The sequence below is a fragment of the Paroedura picta genome, chromosome 3, assembly GCF_049243985.1.
Source record: "Paroedura picta isolate Pp20150507F chromosome 3, Ppicta_v3.0, whole genome shotgun sequence".
Lineage (NCBI taxonomy): Eukaryota > Metazoa > Chordata > Lepidosauria > Squamata > Gekkonidae > Paroedura > Paroedura picta.
In genome coordinates this window covers 37,238,331-37,258,930 of record NC_135371.1, presented here as the reverse complement: position 1 = coordinate 37,258,930, position 20,600 = coordinate 37,238,331, and the positions used below count along the sequence as shown (strand labels likewise).

The following is a 20,600-nucleotide window of genomic DNA, read 5'->3' as shown; positions in this document are numbered from 1 at the left end:
TTCCTTTAAAGCCCTTAGGGTTTTATAACTTGCATTTGTCTATAAGAGCTACATATATATTATATATTGCATTTATTGCCCAGTTTCCTCGCTGTTCACATGATTTACATGTTATATTTTTGTCTGCCATTGATAGGTGAGTTACTTTGTCTGTGGTAAAGGCTACATTTTGTGCCCTTAGAATTAAACAGGTATATGTTTAAAATATCTCTGGGTTTACTAGTACAGCTGTTGTTTTATTAGTTTTGCCAAGATGCTTTGGGGCACAGGTGCTCTCATTTTAAAACAGGAACAGGAAAAGGGCTAAGTCAGCTGCAACTTGATGCAGGGCAGGGTGGTGGTGAGGAGAATGATTGCACTCACCCTATATCCCCTTTTTTGACAATCTAATTCTCCCAGGTAGAAAGCAGGACTCTCATTGGTCTGTATGAGAGTATACATGCATGAAATATATGGTTGCCAGCTCCAGCTTGGGAAATACCAGAAGATTTGGGGGATAGAGATGGTTTGAGGAGGGGAGCGATTTCAGTGGGATATAATGCCATGGATTCTTTCTTCCAAAGCAGCCATTTTCCCATGTGAACTGATCTCTCTCATCTGGCAGCTGAAATCGTGGGAGATCTCCAGCCACCACCTGGAGGTTGGCACTCCTAATCAAATTCAGACTGATTTCCTCTACTGTATTATTTGTCCAGCAAAAAATATCCTGACAAACAGGCTCAAAATTGTTCAACGAAATAAATCAGCCCCCCTGATCATTAGCAGCAAACAGATTGAGCTGTTGGGTGCATCTCTACACGTTCCTTGAAGAAATTATGGGCTAAAAACATAGATTGATTCTTCATAGGATGTGGGTTTAGCTATAAACAGGGGTGGAGAATTAGATAAGCAAATTCTATTAGTGATGGGGAGGACAGAGTGGGTGTTTTGATCGTCTTGAAAAACTTCTCATCTGAGGCTGTCCAATTGCTCTGCTTTCCTGATAGATGTTCTCCTCCATTGATTTCTGCTGACTTCTGTTTCACTGTACCAACCTTTCCTCTGGGTGCTCATTCTCCTTTGTTGCAATATTGATTCTGCATGCTTGGCCTGGAGCTTATGCAGGTGTGAAGCGAAGAAGGGGGGAAGTGAATAAAGCCAACAAAACAATAAGGGAAACATCCCTGAGTGTATAGAATTGCCCAGAAAGGCTATAAAAGCAGTTGCTCCAGAGTTTCTCGCTGGATAAAGTGCTATTGGTGGGGGAGGGGGGGCTATCATCTCAGTCTCTGAGCAAGGAGCAACAGCAGTCCTTCCACCTTTAATGTAAGAGGTCTTTGTAGACTCATTCAAAGTAAATTTGCACAATTACATGAGCATCTGTTCCTTGTTCCAGGTCAGTATCCCAAAGTGTTCTGCATCAGCCACCTGCTAATCCACTCCAGGGCTACAGTCTGCTATCTTAAGCACACTTGCCTGGAAGTAATCCCCATTCAGTAAACCGAGACTGATTTCTGAGTAGAAGTGCTTAGGATTGCTTCCATAGTGAACAAAAGAAAATTCTAGGAGCAAGGAAAGACTCCTCTTCATCAGATTGAATTGACACTGACTCCTGGTTTTCATTATTTTAAGGACCCCTGGTCTTCTCACTGTAAGATTAATAGCTAGGCTCCAGGGCCTAGTTATTTTGTTAAAAAGAAGAAAAAGCTGTTTCATTACAATGAATGGGGCACTACCCCTCCAGATTTAGCTAACCCCCTATTGAGAGCCAGCTTTGTGTAGTGGTTAGGAGTGTGGACTTCTAATCTGGCGAGCTGTGCTTGATTCCCCGCACCCCCACATGCAGCCAGCTGGGTGACCTTGGGCTCGCCACAGCACTGATAAAGCTATTCTGACCGAGCAGTAATATCAGGGCTCTCTCAGCCTCATTCATCTCCTTCGGGCAGGGAAAAGCGGCATATAAGAACCAACTCTTCTTCTTCTTCTTCTTCTTCTTCTTCTTTGCACAGTCTGGGTCCTGTGCAGATGTCGAAACACCAGCTGAATATGGGCCCCCCATGATATCCTAATGAGGACCCTAGCAGTCACATTCTGTACCAGCTGTAATTTTCGAATCAAAGACAAGGGCAGGCCCACGTAGAACGAGTTAAAGAAGTCTAATCTGGAACTGACTGTTGCATGGATCACTGTGGCCAAGTGGTCCGAGGACAGGTAGGGCGAAGACTGGAAAATGCACCCCATTTAATCCATCCATTTCTCTCCCCCCAGTTCGAAGCAGGGGGAGGAGTGAAACCGACTGGTGAAATGGCTTGCAAACATGTCAGCCTAACAGCAGATGGGCACACCTGCCCTTCTGTTAGGTTGGAATGGCTGCCAGCCTGGTGGGTCTGCCCGTCAGCCGCTCTATTTAAATGGCTGCATGCCATTTAACTTGTCTGTTGGCCCCCCTCCCCCCGCTTCCAAACTGCTAGGTTTAAATGACTGCAAGCCATTAAACATATCAGTTTCTCCCCTCCCTGCTTCAAAGTGGGGAGAAGCTAAACATTCAGATTAAATATCTACCAGGCATTTAATCCTTCCTGGGCAATTCCCTGCTTGAGTGTGGGTATGCTAGAGATCTCTAATAAAAGCTCTCTAATAAAAGGGGTCTAAACTGGCCAGTTCAGTTCAAACTGGCTTGCCTTGGGGCCGCCCTAGACCTCAAACCAAACAGGAATTTTTAGGTTCATGCCCATTCCCACCCACAAGTGTCACTTTTTAAGCCTGTTCCATTTAGTTCAGTTCTCAGTCAACTGAAAATATGTTTCTAATAGCTTAATTCTCACATACTTAGATCAGCCAGATGGTTTTGCATAAGCTTGGCAATGAAGTACAGTCTCAGTCTGTACTGCATGTTTGCCATGTTTGACAGATATGATATCATAATATTAAATTACTCCAGACTGGAACTCCAAAATGGACCTTTGCTTGAGATCTCTGTACCAGTCCTGAAGCTTCTTCAAGAGACCTATTAGAGAGCTGAAATACAATTTATCATCATTAAATCTAAATGAGGGAATAGTTATTTTCTTGTCCCACTGGAGCTCATTAATTTGTCAGTTGGTATAGTGGGACAGTACCAGCCAAATGTACTTTGAGTTGTGTGATGAACAATCTAGTACAATACCGTAACGGTGTTTGCTTCTTTTATTGTGGAAACTATAGCAATGTTTTACCAGATGATATTTTGGCATTTGTATCGCTTCACAGGGAACATGAAGCAACCAAGAGGCTCTGAAATATATAAAGCTGCCATCTAGGTCATTATTGTCTACCCTGACTGGCAGTTCCCTCACAGGGCCTCAGGAAGAAAAAGGTCTTTATCGGTATCCATTACCTGAAATCCTTTAAGTGGAAATGGCATGGGTTGAACTGAGAACCTTCTGCATCAAATGCATTTGCTTTCCCCGAGAGTAGCTAGATTCTACATTGGTTTGGGGGAGTCAGAGAAATTGAGGGCCTTTTCGCACGGGGATCTTTGTTGCAAATTGTTTGCGGAATGAAAAATCGCCATTTAAAATAGTGGAATTCGTCGTTATGCATACCTGCCTTTGTAGTGGAATCAGTTGCGTTTTTTAGCGTTTCCCACAGGCTTCCGGTCTCGGCAGAAATCGCTAGAAAGGAAGCGCTATTGCCAAGCTTGTCCCGCCCCTGGCCGTCAAGCAGCCAATGGGCAGCCGTTAGCATGCTCCCAAACAGCCCCTTTCCCTTTAAGAAAGGTTTTAAAAAAAAAAAAAAACAGACCCATAGCAACCAATCTAGGTAGATTCGTTGCAACGGAGAGACCCATCCAGCTGTCGTTTGATTGTATGATCGTTGGCACGCTGCCTCGAGTGATAAAAAAAAAATCCCCCCCCCCCTCTCGGCTGAATTTATGTGTAAAAAATAAAGGGACTTTATTTCAGCAAACGGGCTTTTATGTGGTTTGTGCTTAGTGACTAAAGGTGAAGGACTGAAGCCAGGGAAGCCTCTAAACAGAAAGAGGCTCGCTGGTGCGTTTATCCCCGCTCGCTCGGAGAAAAAAAAATGGCGATCGCTTCGCCGGAAGTTTGGAGGACAGGCTCAGGAGGAGGGACTTTGAAGAACCAGCAACAATGGTAACGCACAGGTCCTTAGCGCTACTGTTGCAGATTGGTTGCAGGAGTGTATCGCTATCCGGAGGGTGAATCCACTTTTCTGGATTCCCCTGAAAGCGCTACAACGAAGCGCTTTTTGCGGGTCGGTTTCAGGATTGTTGCAGATTGTCTACGACGTCGTGGGTTATGGCAAATTAGTAGCGTTTCCAATTAGTAACCATTGTGCTATTTTGAAGCCGTGCGAAATGGCCCTGAGACAATCAGCAAGCTCACAGGGTAGACTCAGCTCTGAGCGAGATGCCCTCTGCATGAAATCCTTCCTCCTCCTGTGAGCCATTGACTTCTCCTCTTCCACCCCATTTGCCCTTCCTTATTGAAATGACACCAGAAAGCAACTGACTGTGAGTGTTGAATTTTGGTGGTATCCTTGCCCCGTCAGTCAATGAGACCAGCATCTGGGAACCGTAGCAGCCAGAACTATGCAGAGAAAGGGACCATGAAGGATGAATGGCAGCCACTGAGGGTCCTCCTCCTCCTAAGCGGCTGCATCCTAATGCTGGATGTAGAATCAGATGAAGATTTTGTCGCTGAAACACATGTTATCTTCAGCTAGCATATTTAACTGTTGTTTGATACATGTTTACAGTATTTTGGATTATTTTTAGTTTTATTTTTCCCTGTACATTATTTTGTTGAAGTTGTTATGTATATGTGATTCAGATCAATTGGCCATTAAGATTTTTTTCTCTCTTATTGCTACATAATTTTACCCTCAATCTTTGGGTTTGCTTGTTCGTTTCCCATTCCTGTCGTATCTCAGGAAGGCAGGCAGCAGTGTTGCTGTTGTGCCACAGTATATCAAGGCTAGAGATTCTGTGAATTTCTCCATGAATGCATTCAACACTAAGGTTTACTGTGTTCAACAGTGTTGCTGGTCACCCAGCTGGGAAAAATTTCTGGCTATAACATATGACTTCCACGCAATTTAAATGAAACATTCAAAGATTGTACCTGTCATCTACGCGATTCTTGCCTGTCAAATTTTAGGGGCATTTCCCACGGCTTAAAAATAGCACAATGGTTGCCGATTGAAAACGCTACTAATTTGCCATAACGCACGACGTCGTCAACAATCTGCAACAATCCTGAAACCGACAATCTGCAACAATCCTGAAACCGATCAGCAATAAGCGCTTCGTTGTGGCGCTTTCAGGGGAATCCAGAAAACTGGATTCACCCTCCGGATAGCGATACACTCCTGCAACCAATCTGCAACAGTAGCGCTAAAGACCTGTGCGTTACCATTGTAGCTGGTTCTTCAAAGTCCCTCCCCCTGGATCTCTCCTCCAAACTTCCGGCGAAGCGATCGCCATTTTTTTTTCTCGGAGCGAGCGGGGATAAACGCACCGGCGAGCCTCTTTCTGTTTAGAGGCTTCCCTGGCTTCAGTCCTTCACCTTTAGTCACTAAGCACAAACCACTTAAAAGCCCGTTTGCTGAAATAAAGTCCCTTTATTTTTTACACATAAATTCAGCCGAAAATCGAGCCCGTGAGAAGGGGGGGGGAATTTTTTTTTATCACTCGAGGCAGCGTGCCAACGATCATACAATCAAACGATAGATCACATTAGGCAGCTGGATGGGTCTCTCCAGTGCAAGGAATCTACGTAGATTCGTTGCTATGGGTCTGTTTTTTTTTTTAAAAAAGCTTTCTTAAAGGGAAAGGGGCTGTTTGGGAGCATGCTAACGGCTGCCCATTGGCTGCTTGACGGCCAGGGGCGGGACAAGCTTGGCAATAGCGCTTCCTTTCTAGCGATTTCTGCCGAGACCGGAAGCCTGTGGGAAACGCTAAAAAACGCAACTGATTCCACTACAAAGCCAGGTGTGCAAAACGACGAATTCCACTATTTTAAATGGCGATTTTTCATTCCGCAAACAATTTGCAACAAAGATCGCCGTGGGAAATGGCCCTTAGACATGCAGGAGAAAGAGGTCCAGTTACATAGGCAAGTACAAACACATTTGTGCCAAACAGCTTCAAACATCTGCCAAATAGGTGTGCTTAGATTTTGCATAACTCTACATGTGCTAAGATTCTGATGATTCAAGCCTACTGCCAGCCATTAATGTCACTTTGGACTACTTATACCAGCCTTTCTCAAAAGTTTTTACCATTGAGAACCCCTAAAATATTCCTCAGGCTTTGAGAAACCCCAGAGGTAGAGTGAATATGCAGAATATGGTTAGGAAGCCTAGCTGTCTACAGGCCACCCCGGGCCCCTCCCCTTCCCACCCCCTCCAGGCCCATCATTGACCATTTTGGGAGGGGAAGGGAGGTTGACATGACCATATATGGTTATATCACCCAATAAATATTTAACCAATTAAATATATATATATTAATTAACTCCCATCCAAGCCTGTCAAGAAACCCCAGGGTTTCACAAAACCTTGGCTGAGAAAGCCTGGGTTAGACAAACAGCAATGGGTCAGACTTTATTAAAACCTCAGCATGTTTTATACAATTTAGGCTAGATTTAATTTTCTATTTGAACAATTACCTGCTGAGCAGAACAATTACGCAGCAAGGATAGGGAAGTAGTAGACCTCAACTGGGCTCTGTGAGAAAGATGGCCTTTGTGATGGCAGATAGGCAGGATTTAATTTTTGAGCTATAAATTTATGATTAGTCAGTTGTAATGCATCGCATGGTTAGGAAGGAAGACAATGAAGCAACCTGGCAAATAGCCACAAGTGAGTCAGTGAACAGTCAAACAGATCATCAAAAAAATCAGCTCTACCTCTTAGGCCAGCAATATAGGAATATTTTCTGAATGGCTCCCCTAAGTTTCTCCCCTAAGAATTTCCTTCTGGACCTGAATGTCCATTGACAAGGTCAGCTCAGGGACATTGTCAATCTCTCTCTGGCTATGGGGGAGTTCCCAGAGTTGCTAAAGGAGGTAGTGATTTGCCTTCTTAAGAAACCATCTCTGGACCTGCAGGACCCAGCTAGCTACCGCCCAGTGTTGCATTTGGCATTCCTGGGTAAAGTAGTTAAAAGGGCCGTGGTGGACCAACTCCTGGCGTTCTTTGAGGAATCTTTGGCACTTAACCCATACCAGTTGGGCTTCTGTCCTGGCCACGGGGTAGAGATGGTACTGGCTGCCTTGATGGATGACTCCTGTCACCAGCTGGATTGAAGCCTTGCTTGTTCTGTTAGATCTGTCAGCCGCTTTTGATATGGTTGACCATGAACTGCTAGTCCACTGCCTTTCCAGGATGGGGATATGGGGCACAAACCTTGGCTGGATACGTCCCTTTCTCCACAAGCAGACCCAGAGGGTTGCAGTGGGAGATGAGTTGACGCACCCTTATGGGGTCTCAAAGGGCACAGTTCTCTCCCCCATGCTCTTCAACCTCTTTTTGCGCCCTCTGGCACAGCTGGTAGAGTTTTGGGCTGGGCTGTAATCAATATGCTGATGGCACCCAGCTCTATCTCCTCATGGATGGCCATTCAGACTCCGCCCCCCCCCCCGGAACAGATGTTTGGAAGACATTGCTGAATGGTTAGAGCAGAGTCGCCTGAAACTGAACCCCTCCAAGATGGTGGTCCTGGGTGGTAGGGGGGTGGTCTACCAACTCTGGCTGGGATGCAACTTATGATCATGTCCCAGGCCAGTAACTTGGGAGTGACCATTGATGCCTCACTGACTTTAGAGGCACAGGTCAAGAAGTTAGCTCACCAGGCATTTTCCCATCTTCGCCAGGCACGACTACTAGCGCCCTACCTATCATCTGAACACCTGGCCATGGTGATCCATGCAACAGTCACCTCCAGAATAGATTTCTGTAACTTGCTCTACACAGGCCTTCCCTTGGTCTTGATTTGGAAATTGCAGCTGGTGCAGAATGCAGTTGCTAGTGTCCTCATGGAGACATCTTGGAGAGCTCATATCCAGCCTGTGCTGAGGCAGCCACATTGGTTGCCAGTTGCTGCCCGGATCTGGTTCAAGGTTCTGACCTTCAAGGCCCTCTGCGGTCTAGGTCCCACATATCTGAGGGACAGCCTTTTGCCCTATGCCCCCTGCAGGGCTTTGTGCTCTGCAGGTACCAATCTATTGGTCGTTCCTGGCCCCAGGGAGGCACGCCTGGCCTCATCCAGGGCCTTTTCGGTCCTGGGCCCTGCAGGAGCTTTGGCATTCTGCAGGGCCTGCAAAACGGAGCTCTTCCACCAGGCTTATGGTTGAGGCTGACATGGTGAGGAAGATCTGATGGGGCCCCCCAGTGCTAAGAGGGCAGCACTTGCTTCCTCTCCCCACTCCTCTCCTTTATACAGATTTTGGGAGGAGTTGGTGCGGTTGAAGACCACCATAATTTTTTTAGGAGTCTGTTTTATTGTATGTATATTGTATGTCCGCATTTGTTTTAACGGGGTTTTACTGGGTTGTATATGGACAGATCATGGCCTGCTACGAGCTGGTTTGGGAGTGGCAGGAAATAAGCTTAAATAATAAATAAAATAAATAATAAACATTTTTTGCCACTTTTCCATCCTGTCAGTCATGGTTGTGATTAGGGTTGGGTGCTTCGGCATCCAAAGTGGCCGTTTGCGCCTGAAGCAGCCAGCGCCATGCCGCAGGAGGGGAGCCACCAGCACGCCTTTGGGCGCACACATGCAGGTGCAGAGCTCTGTGCCTGCCTATGTCCATGTGCTGGCACCTGTGCCTCCCCTCCCCACTGCGTCATGGCGCTGGCTGCTTCGGGTGCAAACGGCCACTTTGGGCACCAAAGCACCCAACCCAAGTTGCGATCCTGAGGGCACTGAATAGAGAGTAAGCCCTATTGAAGTCAGTGGAATTTACTTACAAGTATATGTGCTTAAAGAGCCCCTTGTGGCGCAGAGTGGTAAGGCAGCAGACATGCAGTCTGAAAGCTCTGCCCATGAGGCTGGGAGTTCGATCCCAGCAGCCAGCTCAAGGTTCACTCAGCCTTCCATCCTTCCGAGGTCGGTAAAATGAGTACCCAGCTTGCTGTGGGGTAAACAGTAATGACTGGGGAAGGGAATGGCAAACCACCCCGTATTGAGTCTGCCAAGAAAACTCTAGAGGGCATCACCCCAAGGGTCAGACATGACTGGGTGCATGCACAGGGGATACCTTTACCTTTACCTATATGTGCTTAAGGCTGCACATTGACTTTCCTGGTTATCTGTGTGCCATTGACACATCCCTTCCTCGATGCTATTTTAGACAACAATCTTGCAACATACACTAGAATTTAAGACCAGATATGACTCTTGGTATTATTAGTATTGACTGCCTGCTCAGACAGTAAGAATGTGCAATTAATTTCCAAATGAATGAAAAAAGAACCACCATACCTCAGTTAATTACTTTAGTTTGGTTAATAAAAACAAATGGGAATATCAGTGAATAAATGCCATTAATTTCATTAGTGCCTGCTTCTGTTTTACCTTTAATTCCCATGTGTTTGTAATTGCCTATGCATGTCTTTCTCCTGCATGTCTAAAGTTTGACAGGCAAGGATCTGTTAGACGAGGGGTACAATATTTGAATGTTTCATTTAAATTGTGTGGAAGTCAAAAGTTAAAGCCAGAATTTTTTCCCATTCAATCAATGGAAACAAAAGCAACAATGAAGGCAAAAATGTCATAAAAGTGTGATTAAAACAAAAGAAGCTTTTGAGATGAAATATATATATATATGAAAATGGCAAACAAAAATTACATTCATGGCATTATTCCATGCTAATGCCCAGCAATGGCAGCTGCATTGAAAGATATGTAGTGCTCATCCCATGGCAAAAGCATCTCCGTGGCCTGCTCTTATTTAGGTGTCCAGATGAAGAATGAGTCAACTGCTGAAGTCTGTATTTAGCTACAGCACCAAAACGTTTTCTTACCTCTAAGCATCCCTTCCCTCAGTGTTAGTCTCTGCTTGTCTTGAGCTTCGTAAGTCGTTTGATCAAAAGAAATCTGTAACCTGTTGACAAATTCTACTGCCCTATTTGGACGGCTTTTTTTGCTTAAGATTCCTGTATTGGAAAAATAATAGCCTTCCGAGATGGAAAAGATATTGCCCATCGTAAATAATCAGCGCTGAAGATTAATGCTTGCAAAGGGGATGCGTTTGTAATCATACCGTTAGTGTGCACCGAATACCTATGCCAGGAAACATCATATCTCATTCCAGTCCCATTTGAAAAGATCGTCTTGCTAAATCATTTGTCATCTGAAAAATGCATTGACATTATTAATGTGATATACGTATTTTTCATTCTAACCCTTGAGAAAGCCATAGAATACAAGGTTCCTTAGTCTTCCTCAAAACGTTTCTGGGTTGGCTGTAATTCTATGTACATTTCTAGTCAGTCTGAGAAATTTTATGTTACTTTGGAAATTAGGGTTGTTGTTTAAAAACAAAGATCTTAGCCAGTTTGCTAATTCTTCCAGGCCATTTTCACTTTTGCCATATAGCACACCAGAACCAAGATGTGGCTGGGCCTCATGCTCTCCCTCCTGTTTCAATACTTCTGCCGCCTAGTAACTTGGACAGAATAGAGGCATAAATACAGATATGAAGAGTCTTGTTTATTGCCATTTAAAAAAAATGGCTGCATATGAGAACATCTGTGCTCAGCAAGAATCTTGCTCCAAACATAGGTTAATTGCACCTTTGTTGAAGGAGGAGGGTGCCTGAAAAAGGAGGCGTTTAACCATTTCCTCCTGGCCTTCTTCTGTGATTTAAATCATAGGTACAATTAGCTCTACATGGGGGGAAAGAACACCATAGCACTTGTACCTGCCTTTTCCCTCCTGTGGCGTTAATGGCAGCCTTGGAAGGGCAATTTAAACAACTGAAGAAACATGATAGGAATGCTGCCTTCCCTATTGTTGTGCTAATTTGCTTTTTAAAATCCTCCCAGAAGCCCTAATTTGCAACACCATGTCTCCTTTGGCCTGTTGGCAAGCCACTTTCTCTTAGCCTCGTTCCCCACCCCCAGCCCCCATCCACAATATGGGAATAAGAGGTCTATCTTACCTTACTGAGTTGTTCCAAGTGGGTGGCCGTGTTGGTCTGTCTGAAGCAGCACAACAAAATCAGAGTCCAGTGGCTCCTTTAAGGCCAACAAAGATTTATTCCAGGCATGAGCTTTTGAGTGCAAGCACTCTGAGTCCGAGGAAGTTGTTGTAGGGATTAGGACAAGATCATGAAATAGAAGTACCTTGAACACCTGAAAAGTGCCATATAAATGTGAAGTATTTTATTACGGGATACAATGAGGAAGTTAGACCAAGTTATGCAAAACAAGGTAAAATGATTCAGAACCACATAATTACTGGAATGTGAATGATGTGCTACCTAGGCCAGGCACATCCGTGTCCAATGAAGTGAAAGACTTTAGCTGTCCTTCATCCTGGATCTATTTGCTGAATTAAAGGCTGGAAGTAGCAGAAAAGATGAAACATAAAGGTGATGAGTTGCCTCCAGCAGTGCTTAGGGGAATCATAATGACTTGCATTTACATAGTGTCTTTTATGTTTCCAGTGCAAATGTGCCACAGGTTTCTTCCCTAAGCAGTTGCTGTTCATTTTAAAGCCATTATGGCCTCATCATGCACTCCAGACATCATTAACAATTGTTATGAGCTATTACCTGAGGTATTATATGATTAGTCCAGGACTTTCTTGGAATATGATATAAATCCATTGAATACTCTTTTGGCTCAGCCACCTTATATACCAGAAATGTAGCACTGATTTTAACACTCTCCTTTTTTAGTTTGTTTTTGAGAGGTTATTTCAAGTGGATTTGTTCAGTTCTCACATGACTGAAAATGTCTTCCGAATGCTCGGAAACATGCTGAAATCATGAGCAGCTGAGCCATACGCTACTTACTCTTCAAAAATTCAAACAACATGCAGAGGTGGAGTTGTGATGGGAACTCTTGGTCTGTAAGTTGGCCAATATGCCGATACCCGTACATGGTTTCTTCCTCGCAGCCCTCCTTTATGACTCCAGAAAAGTCCATTCTTGAAATTGCAGGAGGCATGGAAACTGCTATCCATACAATTAAGGAGACTGTACAAAAGGATGTGAAATTGCCCTCTCTCTTCCATAAACCCAATACCTCATTGAAACCTCGGCTACGTTATCCAAAACAGAAAACTGATTTGCTTTGGATTTGGATGGATGGATAGATAACATGGGGCTTAGACCGTGCACAGAGGTAATAAAGACGACAGTCCAAATTAACATTTGCCAAACTTAACATTTCCACAAACAGCAAATGTGACGTTTTATGTCCACGAGAGTGTCCAAAGGATAATATGTTCTGTTTGTTCACAGTGCCTACACAGAGCCTTACAAAGTGTGCCCTATCTCTGTGATTCCCATTGAGGATGTCACGTCAGATGAGGAACAGAAAAGTTCTGGAGATGAAGACAGTAACCAGGGAGATTCCAGCCTCGTCCACAAGGTAAAAGCCTGTTTATCCCCCTTTACCCATTTGTCAGAGCAGATATTCCAGAAAGTGATGGGCAAGAGAGAGAAAGACGCATACATAGAGAAGAGGAGGAGGGGAACCAGAACCACCATGATGGGGGGGGGACTATGGATACTAAATTCTGGGGCCTCTGAGCCTATTTGGTGCCTAGGGCAGGTGGGTGGGTGGGGTTTGGTGATGCAGAGCTAGGTAGGCCAGCTGGTTTGTGGAGGCTCACATAAGCAATAAAATACAGTAAACCAATAAAATATAATTAAGAACCCCCTTCCCACCCTCCCCAAACACCCCAAGATCCCTCCCTACAACTCCAACTTACTGCTTCCCTGTAGACAGCAGCAGAGGGGCTGGCTGTCCCCTCAGTGCATCCCCATGGAGCTGCTGTGGCCTGCCAAGGGGCTGGTGCTGCAACTGCTGTAGCATAGCTGAAAGGGTGAATGAATGGAGGGAACCCTTATGGGCTCCTCTCCACTGTGACAAGTGGGCATCAGTGGTGGGTGTCAGGGATGCGAGCGGGGGTGCCTAGGGCTGCCAGTGGCAGGCAAGGGTTGCAGCATCTGTGGCTCCCTCCCATGCCCTCTCCATTGAGTGGCACCCGGGGCATGTGCCCTGTTTGCTGTACCCTAGATGCACCTCTGCCTCTGAGTGCCTGACAAGTTACTGCTGATGGATGGTAGCAATATACCTCTTCCAACTGAACATCCTTTGAGTGTTCTTCTCAATGTGAATGGGGTCTCAAGAGAAATTTTCCTAGAATTCATGTGTCTTTGGATAGGAAGATCCAGGATGTGAATAGTTATGACAAAACAACATCCATGGCTGTGCTAATGCAGCCTTTTTCTGGAGTAGTGTCAGGTTTCAGCAACCCTGAGGGAAATAAGATAAAGATGGGGTTTCCTCGTTTTGCCTTCTTTCTTTCCCTCTTTTGCCTGAAATGTTTATTTCCTGGAAATGATCAGTATGGGAAAACTGTGCACTAGTGAACCGTTGCTTGTTGACTGTCATATATGCTTACATAAAGCTATTGTTAAGCAGCTACAGTTTAAGCTGTGTATATGCTCTAATAACAAGACCTCAGGCACCAAACCGAGAGGCTTTCAATAGGCACCTCTGATATTTTCAGTATGACAACCTCTTGTTTAATTCTGTCAAGTCAAAGGACCTTCAAATATCACTGAAGCATCTGAAACGGCACGAAAATAATCTGCAAGCACACATGTCACACAACAAAATGGCCTCTGATACTAGAGACCTCACAAAAACTTCTTTCAAGGTCTCAAAGACCATTTTAGGTTATCAGAGCAACTCATGAGAACCATCACAACCTTTTAACAGGGTACCAGGGAATCTGGAAGCTTGCTGGGGCGTTCGCTGGCATTAGCTCATGGGAATTGTAGTCCATGGACATCTGGAGGGCCACAGTTTGACCACCTCTGAAGAAGATACTTGGTAAAAGGCAATGCAACTTCTGAGAGATTTCCCACAACACTTTACAGTAGTCAAAGGCCTTGGCATTCTCAAGTGACAAGAGCAGGGCCAGTGTATGTGGGGAATGGCTTTTCTCAAGGCTGGCCAAGCAGTTGAACGGAGGGAGCACTGAGTGTGTGTGTGTGTGTGGGGGGGGACAGAAAGAGGAAACTGGGGTGGGGGGGTGTCAGTGGACACAGAGAATAAAGGGGAAGACAGCCAGGGGATTAAGTAAAGTGGAAAGTGGGAACTGGTATGAGGAATAGGATATTTCCTCTCCAAGTTCCCCTTGTTGTAATATAACATTATAATATAGTATACTAATATACAAACTGTTGACAGGGTTTTAGTAAACTGGCGGTATATCTCTAGTCTTATAATACTTCTCACAGTTAGTTATTGCATATATGGGGATCAGCTTGATATAGTGGTTAAGAACATTGGCCTGTGATCTGGAGAGCCAGGTTTGATTCCTCACGCCCCCACATAAAGTTGGCGGAGTGACTTTTGGTCAGCAACAGTTCTGACAAAGCCCTCTTAGATTCCATAGAAACTTTCGCCACCCTGTCGAAAAGCAACAGTTGAATGATGAAATGCGAATAAATTGTTCAAGTACCCAACATAGTCATGAAACCATTAGAGCAAGATGAAGTAGCTGTAAAACAAGAGCGAATTTCAGTGAACTGTCACTTAAGAAGAGTTGGCAGATGTAGGTTGGTTTGGATGCCAAAAATAGTACTAGGGATTTGGAAATGAGCTAATCTTGTGAAAACAGTGTTTGGGCAGGTCTACTAGCAAGGGCTAACTTTAATTATTTTTTAAAATGTTTTTCTGGTGGGTCTATGGTTTCCAACTCCCAAGGGAATATCAGCCTGAATAAAGGCATGAGATCAGCTCACAGATAAGATCTTATTACTTTATCCAGAAAACGTGCTTTGTATTATTGCTACTTCTACCCAGTTGTGGCCACTTGCGGGAGATCTGCTATATGAGACATTATAAGCCCATGAATTTTGGTAGTGTCCTGTCTTTTCATGTAATTTAACAGGAACATGAACATTTATCCTCTGCTCTGGTGAGCCAAGAGTTTTAGAAATGAAGGAGGCATTCAAGGGAACCATGGTATATATAGCCTGTTGCTCTATTACCATTTTATTCTATCTTCCCAGTTTCAGCAAGTTTAACCTTTATCTCAGAAGTCACATTGGGCTTTATCTTTCTTTTAAAATGTATCTGGAGGGTCTGCTTTTTAATTTAATTGTACATTTGGATTTTAAAAAAAGTCTTTAGCAGATGGTGTCAGGCTAGAGCAGTCCCAGCTGAGGATGCTGGCATTTTTAAACCTCTGTGAAAGTCCTCAGAGAAATGGCTGCCCTTCATATAGACTAAAATAACTGGACTTTTCTCTCTAGTTCACCCCTGCTGAAACTACCTAAGAGGCATGTTAGGACCACCCTTCACATGAGTACCTCTTCACTGCCTATATTTACTCAGCTGAATAGTGCAAAGGTGACCTTGCCTTTTGTAGACTGTTAAACAGTGAATTTACTAGAAAACATTGCTAGAGGGAGATGACAAAGCTTCTTTTCGCTTTCCCCCATGGAATCCCCATTAAATGGCCACTTTTAGATAACAAGGATGCTTCAGTAGAGTGCTGCTTCATCCTTTTTTTTTATTCCCAGAACCAAAAAATCCATGTATATATAGTACCAGGCACTAACTGTGTAGGCACTCTTTTCTGTGTAGGCACTCAATGGCACGAACACTTTCAGCAAGCATATCAGCTCCTCTGTACAAGTGCTGCATTTTTTCCTTTCCTAACCCCATTTTTGTATGTGCCTCTGTGTTTGTGGCCTCTTTTCTCCATAATGACTTCTCTTGGTACCTTCTCCTCATTGTTACAACAGGCAAAAACACACCCCATGTAACATGGGGACCATATGTGTGGGAGTGTGGTGATAAACAGTTTCAAGAGAGTTGTTGGCTTCACATCTCTCCTGAACTCCCTTCCCCTCCCCAAACTCTACCCTCCCCAAGAAACACCCACAAATCTTTGCAAATTTCCCAAGCCAGAATTGGCAGTCCTAAATCTCAGGTCTTCATCAGTATGTGGTGTTTTCAAATCTCACTGCAGAAAGTCACCACAGAGTTTTTGCAACATCATGAACTCTAGGTTTAAGTTTTCTCCTTTCTCCCATTGCTATGCTTCTAGCCTGGAGAATACTTTTTGATTTGCTGTTGATTAAGCAGTTGAAGCAGATGCCGGTGTTCCAACCTGATCTTCCCTGGATGCTTTGTCTAGCTCTTCCGTGATTTTTTTGTGTGTGCATATAAATTTTTACTTCATTTTTACTGCATTTCTGCCCTCCCTTTCTCTTCCAAGGGGACCCATAGTAGCTTATCTCATTCTCTTGTCCCCCATTGTATTCTTACAGCAAACTATCTAGATGTGTGCCAAAACAGGATAGGGGAACAGATCATAGAATGAGGGGCAGAACAGTCAAGAAAAACCATAGCTTTCCCATTTCCCAGTGAAGTGGTAGTACTTCCCACCCTGTGCCTGCAATTTCTGGCTCCAAGTAAAGAAGAAATTACTCTTGTTTGGGTAGGTAGACCTGCCCCCTCGCTATCTGCACTTGAAATTCTAGGCCACTTATGCTATTTATTTCATAGGACTTTCGTGGCAAATACTGATTTTTATTTATCAGGCCAGACTTGAGCATTCACTTAAACCCCTATGTCTCCCCAGCCAGTTGCTTGTTCACCATTTACAGTTACAGGGTCTACATATTCCTTATTTAGATTTTCCTGCATTTTCCAGACTCGCAGGACCCTTGGTGGTCTCTCTGTCTGTTTGCACCAAAAAACAACTGTTTCGGGTAAGGGATGGCCAAAACCCACAGCCCAGGTGGGACACACCTGCACCATTCCACCCCAACCTTAGCCTGCAAGCATCTACCATCATCTCCGCTATCCAGTTGATCTGTCTGTCTATTTGCACCAAAAATACAAACTGTTGCTGGCAAGGGCTTGCCAAAGCTCACAGCCTAAGTGAGTTACACCCATTCCATTGCACTCCATCCCAACCTCAGCCTGGAAGCCTCCTGCCATTGTCTCTACTACTGCTGCTCATCTCTACACTATAAAGGTCTGCTCTGCAGGCAAAAATTGCTGCTTTAGAGGGTGGACTCTGAAGCATTGTACCATTTTAAGTCCCACCTCCAAACCTCAAGGAATATTTCCAACCTAGGGGTAGCCAACCTCCAGGTGGGGCCTGGAGATCTTCTGGAATTACGGCTCATCTTCAGACATTTATAGTCCAGGCAGAAATGAATGCTTTGGAGGATGGACATTGCTGTTGTGCAAAAGAAACATTTGAGCCTCCCATACAGGTTGTTGTGGAGATGAAACACGTGAGGCCTACTGCACAGGGTTGTTGTGCAGATGAAACAGGATGAAACCCCTGCAACAGCATCCAATTTCATCTGCACAACAACCTTGTGCAGTAGGCCTAAAAAGTTCAGAGAGTGGTGGAGAAGAGACACGTGTGGCTTGGCTGTCTCTTCCCTCCAGCAGTGAGGCCGGCAACAGCAGTATTTTAAGTGAGAAGGGACTTTTCTGAAGGGAAAAGCTTTCCCCCCCCCCCCGAAAAGGAATGCCCATGCATGCCCACAGATTCCCCTGTGTTGCTCTCAGAAACACGTCCCTTGCCTCAGTCAGGGGTTGTTAGAAGCTCCCTTCACAGCAGGCCTGAAGGGAAGGGCCGGTACAGAAACCTAACCAAGAGCAACAATTGGCCCTCAGTGGGGCATATTTCACCAATAGGAGGCTTTGGAACCTTCAACATTTTGTCAGGGTGTACGGTCACAATTTTATGTATATAGACTAGCTTCAAAGCCCGTTCTTAAGAACGGGACTTGAAAGGGCCCCCTCCCCTGGCCCCCTCTCCAGGCCAGGCAGCTTAAGGTGGCTTTGGGCCGCAGCTCGCAGCCGGATGAAGTGGGGCGGGCGGGGGCTGGGCAGCTTGTTAACAGGGCCGGGACAGAGCTCCTTAGCAGGCAGTCAGCAGGCCAGGAGACTCAGCCTAGCAGGACAAGAGGCCCTCATTAGCAAGCCCTCCACCATGACCCTTTGCCCAGGGCCCTCTCCCCTTACCTGCTGTTGGCTCTAGGCACTGAGGCGTCTGAGAGCAAAGAGGCTAGCACCCAGGGACGGAGGGTGGGAGCTGCAGGGGCAGAGCCAATCAGGGCAAAGCTGGCTGCATTCTGATTGGCTCTATTCCAACTTGGGCAGCCAGACACATCCCACCCCTAGGCTGTTTCACAAATATATAGAGGAACAACAATGGATAGGGATAACATCAGCCCGAAAGGGACTTGCTGGCATATGGTACTGGAAAAGGCATTTCTGCTGATCCATGCTAAGGCAGCAGCTTTGTAGCAAAAATCATTGTGGCTCAGACTTTAGCTCAATTTTACTATATGAGTGGAGCTGCAACTGCTTTCAAGCATGTAATGAATCTGTTTGCAGCTTTACGGCAGACTTTGAAGGCCAAGCTAGACATGAAGGGGGAAGCAGGGTTTTTCTTCATAGCTCTGCGCTGTTCCAGTTACAAAGTAGGATGGTGGAGAGCTCAAATCAACAACCTAGCAGCTACAGTGACTTGATATGTTTTGATGTTAAATGGTTTTATTGATTAATGTATATTATATTTGTTGTTAGCTGCCCCAAGAAGGCTGTGCCAAGAGGGACAGTCATAGGAATCCAGTGATTGACAAACAGACACATTTATTTATTTCTGCAACAAAAACTAAATATGGGTAAAGGGAGTTAAATGCTTTCCCTTTTCTTATCTTGCTTTCCTATACTTAAAAAAAGAACAAAAAACAGAGGTACTTTTCCTCCCCAGTCCTTCTCTAACATCATAAATGAACTGACTTTGAGAGAGAAAAACCTGAATCAATGGAGCACAATGACCTATGTCTGCGGAATGGAGAAAGTTCAGCTCACCATGCTCCTCTGCACCTTCAGCTGTAAATATTAGACCATGCCTGTTTTATATGTAGACAATGGAGACAAGGGAATAAACAAACATGGCTGCCCGAACAGCCTCCAGTTTGGCTCTAAGATAACCACTGCTCTGGAAGTGATGTTCATGCAGACAAGCTGAGAGTTATATCCGGAAAGTCGAAAAATTTCATTGTGAAGATGAAATTGGATTAATGTGGTATCAGCAATAATGCTAATGTTTATATAGGAGAAACTCAGGATACAGATGTTTAAAGATTATAATAGAAGCAATTAAGTGTGATTTTGGATTTATAGAAAGTCATTTGCAGCTGTGGAGTAGGCCTGCTCACCATTTCCTTTAGAGGTAGAAGAAATAAAAAAGGAACATTCATTATGCTTAACTGCTGCCTGGGGTTCAGTACAAAAGTTAATGTGACACACAGAGCTAGGAACATTCTCCCCCATATGTCTATTCAGCTTGATTCTCCTCCAAGGGGAAATTCAATTTATTTTTCAGAGAGAAACAACAAGGTAAAGCAATTGCTTGGACGTATATATGATACACACATGGACGGAGCCATGCTATGATAATAGTGGCATGGTGCTAAGTATTGAGTTCCTACTGCTGACATATCTTGAACTTGCCCTGATCTTGCAGTGCACTCTGAAGCAGAGTAAGCACTGTTCTTAGTCATCAAAGTCAATGGGGTTTGAGGAATACAAGTCTGCTTAAGATTGTGCTATTAGCTGGGCACCACAATAAACCATGGTCTGTAAACCACGTGTTGATCAAAATCCACTTCATTGTGACTTCCTCATGCAAACAGTGAAGCAAAGCACAGTTAGTCAGTTGGCAACAAACTGGGATTTCAAACTATAGTTGTAGCTAGTTTATTAATCAGTTTGTACTAATTGGGGTTTGATGTGGCAACTGAATTCTCAAACCACAGTCTGCTGAGCATCAGCATCTCTTGCCTCTATGCTTGGAACGCTAGCTCAAGTTGCATGGTTTATCATGATATCTGAATGGAGCCCAGGAGCCTGAGAATTGGCTCTCCTATGGCTCCATTCCACTATGACTTCTTCATAGTCATTCAATGGAGGATGTTTTTTTTCCCCTGATAGAGAAAGGCTTCTTATGAAGGAAAGAAGTATTTTTTTGTTGAAAGATGTCTTCATTTGTCAGAGAAAGATCTAGTGGAAGGGGGTCATAGATTCAGACCTAGTATTAGGGGATCATAGGATCCAATCCTTAGTCTTACAACTGACTTTAGGATTGTGCAGAAAGTGCTTCAGATAAATGTCCACTACCTGCAGGAACAGCCTGTAATGAGAGTATGACAGGAACCTCAGATTAACATGGGTTTGTTTGTGGATAGAGGGGGTTAAATCCTAAAGTTCATCCAGGAGGGGAAGGAGAGAAACATATGGCGGCATATGGTCTGGGAATGGTACAGACTGTGTGATTCATATTCTATCATTTGGTTCAGCACTCGAAGCCAAGATAA

The 20,600-nt window shown here is 44.5% G+C and overlaps 1 protein-coding gene across 3 annotated transcripts in view; it reads left to right on the top strand.

Annotated features, from left to right (window-relative positions):
* FGD5 (FYVE, RhoGEF and PH domain containing 5) overlaps window positions 1-20,600 on the top strand; it is a 199,498-nt gene that overhangs the window by 73,446 nt on the left and 105,452 nt on the right. For all 3 annotated transcript variants that reach the window (XM_077325309.1, XM_077325310.1, XM_077325308.1), the window contains exon 3: window positions 12,462-12,591. In XM_077325309.1, coding sequence (XP_077181424.1) covers window positions 12,462-12,591 — 130 coding nt within the window. The remainder of the gene's footprint in view (window positions 1-12,461; window positions 12,592-20,600) is intronic.